Source organism: Lytechinus variegatus, chromosome 11 (assembly GCF_018143015.1).
Source record: "Lytechinus variegatus isolate NC3 chromosome 11, Lvar_3.0, whole genome shotgun sequence".
Classification (NCBI taxonomy): Eukaryota; Metazoa; Echinodermata; class Echinoidea; order Temnopleuroida; family Toxopneustidae; genus Lytechinus; species Lytechinus variegatus.
This window is the reverse complement of record NC_054750.1, coordinates 14,170,083-14,182,005: the sequence shown is the minus strand read 5'-3', so window position 1 is coordinate 14,182,005 and position 11,923 is coordinate 14,170,083. Positions and strand designations below refer to the sequence as shown.

Here is an 11,923-nt window from a genome sequence, read left to right as displayed (position 1 = left end):
GCAAATAAACACACATAAGATACATAGCTACCTTGCTTATAACTTTCCAAAAGAAAATATACTTGAATTATCATTTGTGTTAAAAGAAAAACATACCAACATAACTGAGCTACATGTACCACATACTCCAAATTGTGTAATGTTAACACCAAGTACTGGCAATATTTTCATATTTTGTCTCAATCTCTCATTCTAAATCAATTTTCTGATGTAATTTTACTTTGAACAAGTTTGTCCTTAATTGTGCTTAAAACAGTCCATCTTCTGAAAATGAATCTGCTGGGATTTAAAACTAACATTATGCTTGAAAAATAAACAACATTCACTCTGCATGGTGATGATTTGCATATGTCAACATTCTTGATAAAAATTTGCTGGATTTTTTTTACAGTAACTGATATTTTGTGTGATGGCGAAGGAAAAAAAAACACCATTCATTGTACCGCAAAAAGTTGGGGAAACAAAATACAATGCAATGACAGATGAAACGACAAAACCTGCAGCTAAATTTTAGTTATGAAGAAAAAAAAACATACCAAATATATCTTAACATAAATACAAAATATATAACACCACATGTAAACACACAGGCCTATTTTCACATAGGTATACCAGATTAAACCATTGTTTAAACTACAGTAGTACTAGGCTTGTATTCTGAAATCCAGTTTTATTCAAGCCATGGTCAATTTCCACAAAATATATGGGAAGCTAAAAGTGTCAAAGAATTGTTTACACTGAATGTTTCTTGTGCTATATATACTCTTTCCTCATGCTCTAATGATGAAGAAACTATTCTATTTATTATTCCCACCAGAAAATTATGAATAATTAAAGTGTCCAATGAGTTAATAAATCAAACCTTCTGTGAGAGATTCCTGTCATAGTAGTTAAAGGTAAATGCCAGTTTTGGTAACGATATCAAAATGAGTTCGTACAGAATCCAATGAAATGACCACCAAAGTGTATGTTTGTATAAATAAAAAATATGTGCCAAAGGATTCTGGAAGAAATTGTGTAATTGCTGAGATATTAGCCAATAAGCACAGGATTCGGGTCAAGCGTCGGGCCGACATTCAGAGCAATCATAATACACGGTCCCACATGCGATTATCTGTGTTGGTGATCTTCAGTGTGAACATTTTTCAGCGTAGATTTCAAGATTTCACAAAGTTCAGTTCATGTAACTGTACAAGATCTAGATCCTCGGTGATACACTGACAATTATGCCTGGTTTTGCAGACTTTCTCTTGAAATCAGTATTTACTGCAAAAACTGGTATTTCTCTTTAAACCAAAACTTAAAATAAAAGATACAAAAACTAAAACAAGAATTTAGAATCTACTGCAACTTTAAGAGCATTTGTATCTATTCTGCAAACTATTATTACATGTCTAGACAAATTCTATAGCTTTCTGTACTGGTAAATCCTGAGCATCAATAAACATTAGGCACACTGACGGCATCCCACATTCCGCAAGATTAAAGTCATGGTTTTAACCTACTAACTCTGTGAATAGTGGCTATTTTCAATCAGGATAGAATAACAAACTTAAAAAAATATATCTTAAATAAATACCAACAGAAAACACATTATACATTATTATTAATGTAAACTAGAAAGATTAACTATGCAATTTAAACTCTGCACACAAGCAAACAAATTGACATCAATTGAAAAGCAAAGCTGCTAATACTGCCTAAGGCAATAACAAAACTTGAAACAAAACTTCAGGGCTACTTACAAATCATCAAAAACATTTGTACAAAGAATGTAAATTACAATACATTCACATCATGATTACATTAAATATATATTTTTTAAAATGGGTTATTGCTTAGATTTAAGTACCATTCCATGATTTTTATGACACTATAGTACATAATTATGTTATGTAAAAAAAGTTTTGACGACTGATTGTCTGGCAGTGTGGTAAAACAAATAGCACCTTAAATTCTACAAAGCAGCCTCCTCTTTGATAATGAACATAGATGATAGCACCAAATATTTTATTAAAAATAAAGAAAAATTGTCTGTATAAGTATACTGTACAAAGCCCCAAGATGAAATAACGTTTTTATTTTTAAAACTTGTTCAACCAACTTACTACATGTACATGTCACCCGTTTCCGCAACATATTAACACATTCACATCACTTACTTTAAGTAAACCAATGGAAGAAGTATGGGAAAGAGTTATTTGTGTAAAAGAGAGACAGAGAGAACAAGTTTTTAAAGAAATATAACATATCATGTCATCTTCCAGGCTCTGTTATTTTCCAACCATGACAAAGTAATATTAATAATCTAAAAAGAAATATTGTTCCGATTGGTGAAAAGGGAAGAACGTCATTATTTTCATTTAGAATGCCCATTTTATGAACATGCATAGCTTTTACACTACTTCTTCTTTAATAGACATGATTTGTACAAAATTTAAAAACATTCATATCTTAATTGACATTCTATCAAAAGTTTGCACTTAAGCAGCATATCTACTGGCATATGAAATATAAATGGAATGGAGCAAAATTCTTGCATAATAAAACTTAAGGCACCGACATAGACCCACAAATTCGGATGCACATTTCACGATCCGTTCGCAATCTGATTTGGGATGAAATATAATAGCATTTGATACCATATTTCCAACCTTTAAAAACATGATTCACTGACTATTGTTATAAGCTACTAGAAATCCTTGCATCTGATTGGCTGATAGTAAATCACTGACAAACTCTTCCCTGAAATACACCCCTGGGCCTCGTCTTACAAAGAGTTGCGATTGATCCGATCAACCACAACTATGGAAAGCCAGCAACATCATCAGCTAAACTGCATGTTTGTTTAAAATATTTTCTAGATTTGATGTACACTCATACACTCGTCATTGTCCTGATAATTTGCTCTGCTTCTCTTTGTTTACAAGGGACATTGAGCTAATTTCCTGTAGAAAAAATTCAGGTATGGATGGATTTTCATAAAGTTGAGATTGATTGGATCAATCATAACTCTTTGTAAGACAGGGTCCAGATCTCTTAATCTTTACTTAGTTATTCTTACCAACTTCATTTCACTGTGCATAACTGATGGAGTGATGTCTTCGGCTTGGATCTCGTAAAAAAAGAGCTCTTCATCTATAAGATCCAACTTGTATCAAGAAGTACGCAAAAAACCTGAATGAGTTTCAAAACCCATCCTAGAGACTCGAAGAACCCCCCCCCCTTTCCCTTCCCCTCTTATTCTGCATTTTTCATACATACATAGCTCTTAGCGGTGGTATCGCAATCCTTATCAAACCATCGTAGTCTAGCTGTGATGTAAGTACAGTCATATCGATCTCGCCGGTTGGATGTTCGTGCGGAAGGTGACCATCGCGAGAAGGTGATTGGGTCTCCAGAAACCCACTCCCACTGGTCCTCAACTTGTTTGTCATTTAGACCTAGAAATTGGTTTTGAAAGGAAAATGTAATTTCATCTACAAGAATAAATTGGGCTGACTGGGAAAAGCAATAACACACTACAAGTGACCAGAGCCCTGTCTTACAAAGAGTATGATTAATCCGATAAATCGCAACTATGGATGGCCAGCAAAGTCAACATATAAAATGCATGATTATTTTTTTTTTAATTCTAGATATGAATGCATATCCCTAAATTAATTGATTTCTTGACAATTTGGTGTTATCTCCTTTGTATACAAAGGACATCTTGCAAATTTCCTGTAGTAAAAATTATGACACTGATGGATTTCCATAGAGTTACAATTGATTGGATCAATCGTGACTCTTTGTAAGATGGGGCCCAGAGGTACATATCAATGGAAAGCCTGGATTAGCTGTAATAAGTTATAGAATCATTAATTTGAAACTTATGTATGCCTTTGGGATCCTTTTCTAGACTTGCAAAAAGAATTGTATCATCGGATCTAAAGGGGAGTCATAAGGCCGGTCATGAACTTTTGCTTTACCACAGACATACATGTAGCCTATGTAGATAAATGTGATTTACTCCATAGGCTCTTCAAATTAACTTTAAGGCTGATTCAATCTTTTTTCTAATATATAGCTTTATAAGTTACCTGTCATTTACACCTGTAATAACTGAAATGTGCATATCAAATATAAACTCATAATATACACCTATAATATACAACTATAATAATCACCCAATATAGACACTGGTAATGAATAAAATTTAGTTGTTTCTTACCTATCCAAGCACTTTCTCCACTCAGTAAATCACCGAGCCATTTGAGCTCCCTCTTGGATAAGATGCTTGCCAAATTACTGTTGTACCTGTAAATATGCAAAACATAGAGGGAGGCAAACAGTGTCAATAATAAAACATGAAACAGAGAGGGTCGTTTCAGTTGCAGAAAATATCCTACATTTGCTATTTCTGCATAGGGTCTATAATTCTTTCTGATCACAGCTCCCTCTAAATATTGTAACCTTCAACTTTATTCAATGATAACATTCTACTTCCCTTATCCTGTGTCTTCCTATCATCAACTCACCTTTCTCTGCATATCCTCTGTGCTTCGTTCCATGACTGAGCATGTCTTGATATTAAAAAGCATCTGCTGTTATGGTAACTCCAACCTAAAAATACAAAAAAAAATAATGAATGCAGGTTTGTAAAACTACACTTGATGGTAGGAGTGAAGTGAAAATTGTAAAATTATATCATCAAATCATGTTTTCTCACATTTACTATATGAAAAGCTTGAATGGTACAAATTGTATGCTTCAAAGCACTACAAGGGACAAAGAAGATGAATTAACCAATAATTTGATACAATTTATACAATTTTATACAAAGGACTTATAAACATTCTTACAAGTATGTTTATTCTGATTAATTATTTCCATGAAAAAAAATATTCCAAATGAACCGTTTTTCACAACAGCCCAACAGAACGAAAATTCCCAAATAAAAAATCCAGATAAATAAAATATAAAAGTTTAATTTGAGCATATTTTTGTAAGCAATGTCAACAAAATAGTACTGTATATATGCATATTCATTATCAGAACTGAGCTATATTACATAGAACTACCATAATCAAATAACTTGTCAAATATAGTAAAATACATGTAGTAAACTCTGAGAATTTAAACTTTTGATCCAAATGCAAAACAAAATTTGGTAAAAAGATTTACCTCCAAATTTTCAACTGTACACTTCAGTCTTCTTCAGTGAGGATATGACCTGCCTGATCTTCACTGGAAGTGACATCGCAGTGAAGAATAAACTCTTGGAGTTTATATCGGCCCCCATCACGATTCAGCGAAGGTTGGTGCGACCTTATGTAGATGGTTTCCTTCACTCCTCTCTCAAACCATCTATCCTCCCTGTCTAGGATCTCCATCTTGTCGAGGTCCACGGTATGTCCCGGTGATTCAATATGAATGGGCTGAGAAACTTCCGATGACACGGAGGTCGGGCGACGATGTTAAAAAAATCTAGTCTTCAGGGAAAGTTCTGTTTCCCCGATGTGGGATTCTTTGCACACACATATATCACACCAGTAAGGTTCTTCTTTTCAGTCTTGTCTTTGGAGAGGAATTGCTTCAAAGTTCTGGTTGGTTTGAAGCACACTCTAAAACCAGGTTTCTGAAAGTTTACCGCTCATCTCAACTTTGTTGATCTGGATATCAAGTTCACCACGGAAGAAGAGAAGGACAAATCGCTCGCATTTTTAGATACCTTGACCATCATTCAAGCAGACGGTTCGCTTAAGATTAGGGTCTTTCGTAAAGCTACCCATACTGACCAATATTGAACTTCCAATCTAATCATCTACTAGAACACAAATTAGGTCTGATCCACACTTTGTTCCATCGAGTGGAAACAATAGAACAAACAGAAAAGGAAATCATGGAAGAGAAGAAAACATCTCTAAAGGCGCTTTCGAAGTGTGGATACCCCAAGTGGGCTACCGATAGAGTGAGCAACCCGAAGGTCAACAATAAACCTGCTCAAAAGTCAACCACTACTATGAAAGAATCAGTCGTTCTGCCCTACATCAAGGGTCTATCAGAAGCACTGAAATGGAACTTTCAGAAACATGGTTTTAGAGTGTGCTTCAAACCAACTAGAACTTTGAAGCAATTCCTTGTAGCCCCCAAAGACAACACTGAAAAGAACCTTACTGGTATCAGATATAGGATTCCATGCCAAGGAATAACTTTGAGTGGTGTGTGCAAAGAATGCTACAGAAGGGAAACGGAACGTTCCCTATAGACTAGATTTTTTTAACGTTGTCGCCCGAGCTTCGTCGGAAGTTTCTCAGCACATTTATATTGAATCACCGAGACATACTGTAGACCTCGACAAGGTGGAGATCCTAGACAGGGAGGATAGATGGTTTGATAGAGGAGTGAAGGAAGCCATCTACATGAGGGCACATCAACCTTCGCTGAACCGTGACGGAGGCCGATATATACTTCCGAGAGTTTATGACTCAATTCTTCGCCGTGATATCACTTCCGGTGAGGATCAGACGAGTCATATTTGGAGGTAAATCTTTTTACCAAATATTGTTTTGCATTTGGATCAAAAGTTTAAATTCTTGGATTATATCACGAATGCAGTTCAACTTTCATTCGATAGTAAATTCTGCTATCAATTCTAACAACAAATGGTAAAGGGCACACCAGCCTAACAAAATCTTGGTTTCCATGGAAGATAAAATTGATATTAAAGTTACAATCAATGGCAAGTCTTGTGCAACAAGGCCCTGAAGAAAAGAAAAAGCCTTATACTCAGACTTCTTTTTTGTGGGGATCATTTTCAACAAGGCATTCACATGCTTCCTATGATCCTCCCACCAAAGATATGTATACTACCGTGTTTGATTGTATGATAACAAGGCTAGTATAAATTCAAGGCCATCTTAGTCCATGACCTCGCATGCCCTCCCTTTTCACCGACCTTGGAGAGTGTTCATGCCTTTTTAAATTGTTCCTACCGTATTTGTGCCGTAATATGAAAATGAGCACTTTTGAAAAATGACCTTTCCCTAAAATAATGAATATAATTACGATGAATATAAAGGCCTTATACTTTTTTACGTATGAAATGATTTTATCTTGAAGTGGAAACTAATAAATAAAATGACATGAAGTACCCCTACCTCCCTCACACTGCCCGTTATCATAATCAGTTCCCGTTGCAGTGCCAGTGATAGCTCTCACAAGCTGTGATATATCAAACTCCACCCAGTACGTGCCATCACACTTTGCCAAGCTCCCTGAGTCCGCATCCTGTCTTATCTCTCCTCTGTTCGCCGGGGTGCAGGGGAAAGGAAACGGGGACTCCGCATCTGGAGGAGGCTAGGAGGTGGATAGAGGTGCATTTAGGTTTATATACTACGTACTAAATGGATAGTGTATAAAGGAAATCTATGTATGAATTACAGTGAGTAAAGATCTTGACCTCTCCATGTTCCTCACTGGATAGATTAATGCAAACTATTAATTTAAGTTTATCTAACTTCTTCAAACCAAAAGAACAACCTAGCACTGTCAACAATGTTTTCTAATAAGTAACCATTACAGTGGAAGTTTCATCAAATGTCAATATTAGCAGATCACTCTTCAGGCAGTATTTCCAATCTTTCCTTCCATTGTCAACTCTAAAAATAAAACAGGTAGCAGATTCATCCCTAAATCCTATCAATAGCATCAATATAGCCCACTATTTTCAGGGTTAAAGTGTTTGATTTACTTATGTCATCAAATATTTCTATATTTCTCATTTCTACAGAAACATAGGTGAACAAAATATCAAAAGAAAAGTATCTTAGCTTCTCAATGATACAAGAAAGATTTTAAACGATCTTTAAAGGCTTTAAAGATGAAAATACTACATAAGTATTTAATTTTACCTGATTGTTAGAGGCCACCTGTGCATTGCCTTGGCCTAGAGGAAACTGTCTTGGATTGACAGGGGAACTGCCCCCTGAGGGATCGGCAGGGGTAAGTCTTGGTCTCTGGACCCCTCGGACCACGGTCGGAAGAAAAACATTGCTCACTTTTGACTGTGCAAAAGGGGAAAATGAAATGATATCATTTGTGTTTTAATGTCAAATTTGTGATTCTTTAGAACAGATATCTGTTACGATATTATAAACAAGTGGAATGCCTCTGGCTGTCTCACCTGCATCACGCGATTCAACATAGCAGCAGTGCTGACTTTGAAAACTACTATAACTCGCACAAGATGTTCAGTGATACTTGGTTACTCTTATTTCCACCTTTTATGAACTAGACCAATACACTTTACAGAGATAGGATGGTAATTCAACAAATACCCCCAATGTGGCCAAAGTTCATTGACCTCACATGACCTTTGACCTTGATCATGTGACCTGAAACTTGCACAGGATATTCAATAATACTTGATTACTCTTATGTCCAAGATTCAAAAGTCAGATCAATAAACTTGCGAAGTTATGATGGTAATTCAACAGATACCCCCATTATGGCCAAAGTTCATTGACCTTTGATCTTGGTCATGTGACCTAAAATGCGCACAGGATGTTCAGTGATACTTGATTACTCTTATGTCCAAGTTTTATGAACTAGACCAACATACTTTTAAAGTTATGATGGTAATTCAAGAAATACCCCCAATTCGGCCAAAGTTCATTGACCCTAAATGACCTTTGACCTTGATCATGTGACCTGAAACTTGCACAGGATGTTCAGTGATACTTGATTACTATTATGTCCAAGTTTCATGAATCAGATCCAAAAACTTTTAAAGTTTTGATTGTAATTCAACAGATACCCCCAAATCGGCCAAAGTTCATTGACCCTAAATGACCTTTGACCTTGGTCATGTGACGTGAAACTCATGCAGGATGTTTGGTGATACTTGATTAACCTTATGTCCAAGTTTAATGAACTAGGTCCATATACTTTCTAAGTTATGAAGTCATTTCAAAAACTTAACCTCAGGTTAAGATTTGATGTTGACGCCGCCGTCGGAAAAGCGGCGCCTATTGTCTCACTCTGCTATGCAGGTGAGACAAATATGGGAGTTTCAATATATTGCAGATAATAAACGTTTTTGAAATCTAACAAACTACTTTATATATTATGTATATAGAATTAAAACATGTACCTCCTTCCTTCAGGAAAGGGTTGTGAAAATGTCAAATCTAGCAAACTCTTCACCCACCATTGTAAATTAACACTGTATCACAACAACTTATGAGGGAAAATTTGTTTCCTTATTGTGATATTAAAGCTAGATAGAATCAAATATCCAGATATGTCATAATTGATACACGTTTAAACTAGGACAAAATACTGAATTCCATTCACAATAAAGTGTAGCATCTGGTCTTGGTAAAGGGTTTACTTGGAGTCAAATAAACAATGAAGAAGTCATTGCCTCATCATATTAACACTTCATATGGACTCTGCCCTCTAAAACCATCTGACAAATTTCTATGAGATTAAAAAAGTTAAATATCATTACAAATTAATGTAAGGCTAATATTTACTTCTGGTGGTTGATCCTCCTCCAGCTGCCCTGGTCGATTATCTGCAAGTACTATGGGTACAACATGCGTCTGGCCACCAGCACCCCCTACTGTGGCATGGTACAGTCTAACATCTCCATCAGGTGCAACTGGAGGTTGGTCAGGTTCCACTCCTCCTTGAGGGGGAGGATAGCCTCCTGGACCAGGAGGGACGTATGGCTGCTCAAAATTAGTTGATGGGCCGTGATTGGGAGGGTTCCTGGGTGAAGATGGTTGTCCTTGTGGGTATGAATTGGGGTTACCTATCGGATACAAGTTGCCCTGCTGGTTTGGATTAAAGTTAGGATTAGGACCACCCTGTTCTGTTCCACCCCCAAGCTGGACTAATCCATCCTCGCAGCAGTTCTGATCAGGGAGTGGTTCAACAATAACAGGCTGTGACCCATATGGTCCCTCATAGCGAGTCCCATCTGTGCCATCATATCCAACACCAAATGGATATCTGTACCAGGTCTCTTCTGCATAAGGATCAAATGGCTGTTGCTCAACCCTAGGTGCTCCTGGAGGATACTGCACTGGAGGTCCATCGTTGATTGCAGGGTCAGCATCAACAAGACTTCCTTCATTAAAGACTGGGTCACCTACTCCAGGTTGGTATGGGTCATATGGTCCTGGTCTAAATATTGGGTCCCCACCAGGATTGTAGGGACCTTGTCCTGGAACTGAAGGTCCCCCAGGGTTGTAAGGACCTGGTCCCAAGTCAGGTCCACCAACTATTCCTCCATCTGGTACTGCCTCAGGATTGTATGGTCCTGGGCCTTCACCAGGATTGTAGGGTCCAGGTCTAAATCCCAGTCCACCATCCGGACCTACTCCAGGGTCGTAAGGACCAGATCCAGCACCTGGATTATAAGGGTATGGATCCTGTGGTGGTATTCCCGGAACTGGAACAAGCTGGTGATCCACTATTCCTGATTGATCTCCACAACATCCAGGAATATCCACTGAAGGTTGCACATCAGTTGGGGAACTCTTGCACACACCTACGATGAGAAGGGGTAAAACACAGAACATTTTTCAAATATTAGCCAATATCACCCATCTCCATCAACGAAAATAGTTATCTTATAAACTCAACAAAGGAATTTAATGACCAACATAAATAATTATGACTATCATACTAAACTGCTAATCAATCTTGATTCTGTACCAAAACTTGCATTTACATGAAAGTCCAAGGTGCTTTTCTAAATAGCAGTGGCTCTATCAGTGCTTATATATATCTGATGGTCGCATTCACGTAATGATCATGTAGTACCAACACTTGCCAAATATGCACTCTAGAACACAAATTCTTATCTCTTGAAAGTTCCTGAATGGAAACGAGTGTAAAGAAAGCAGATCTAACTAACCATTCTTAGAATCCTTGATGACAATTGTAATCCTGTTGTACTCTCCGATCACCGCATTGACTGGATCGACCAGAGTCAGCCTGAATCGCTCTCTCGTTTCCTCTAGGTCATCCGCCATCAGGACAGCATCCCATGCCACCGAGGTAATGGCTGGATCAAATTGGAGAAGCCTTGCCCGGCTCGGTTGGTAGTCCAACCCGCTGGTGGCCGTCATGTCCTGGAGTTCCAGACTGACAAAGGAAGACAGGCGCTGGTTGCCGATCCGGATGATCGGGATGGAGAGAGTGCCGTCGGACTCACAGACCATGAACTGAGGACGAGAGAACATCACCACAGACCAGTGCATAGAAAACCTGGGTGAGGATACAGTATCATTCCTTAAAAAGAAAGCTTTTGTCCCATTTATTGGTCTTTAGTCTTGTCTTAATCTTTTGAACATATCTTGAGTCTGCACAATGCCTATTTCCAATAATTATATCCTAGCCCATTTGTTATCTCATGCACAGCACAGCAAATAGCACTAATTCATGTCTGGTGTCCATGTTTAATACTGGGGCTGACTTCCAATGCAAAGTGTACATTTTCAAGACAATATCAGTGCCATATAACACAATTAGGCTCAGTATATTTATGCGAATTAATATCTGCTAGTGTACAATTACATAGTTAGAAATGGTTTTAATTATATTATTAAAATTTAGTTCAATTGAATCTCAGGTCTTTTCGCTTTTGACAATAATTTGAAAAGGTAGTGACTGAATGGTATAAATTAAGATCATCCCCTGACATAACGAAACAATTTTTCTACACCGCCAATATGTAACAAATAGATTTATCTCAAGGCTTAATTTTGGGAACAGAAGACTGTTGACAGCACAAGCACAGCATTACCATATATAATACTCTAGGCTTTGTCTTTTGTCCAATATTTTATGGGCACCTAAAGCATAGGAATGCAAAGGTACTACGGTAATTGTGATGCCAACATCAGCCTTCAAATTGGTTTATAAC

General features: G+C 37.2%; 1 protein-coding gene across 1 annotated transcript in view; it reads right to left on the bottom strand.

Moving 5' to 3' along the window:
• Positions 1-1,824: 1,824 nt before the first annotated feature.
• The window catches only part of LOC121423672 (FRAS1-related extracellular matrix protein 1-like), a 29,552-nt gene continuing 19,453 nt past the window's right edge, over positions 1,825-11,923 (bottom strand). The window contains exons 5-11 of the mRNA XM_041619096.1: positions 10,913-11,265; positions 9,522-10,543; positions 7,896-8,048; positions 7,143-7,341; positions 4,521-4,605; positions 4,214-4,299; positions 1,825-3,443 (exon numbers count right to left, since the gene is read on the bottom strand). Coding sequence (XP_041475030.1) covers positions 3,241-3,443; positions 4,214-4,299; positions 4,521-4,605; positions 7,143-7,341; positions 7,896-8,048; positions 9,522-10,543; positions 10,913-11,265 — 2,101 coding nt within the window. The 3' untranslated portion in view covers positions 1,825-3,240. The remainder of the gene's footprint in view (positions 3,444-4,213; positions 4,300-4,520; positions 4,606-7,142; positions 7,342-7,895; positions 8,049-9,521; positions 10,544-10,912; positions 11,266-11,923) is intronic.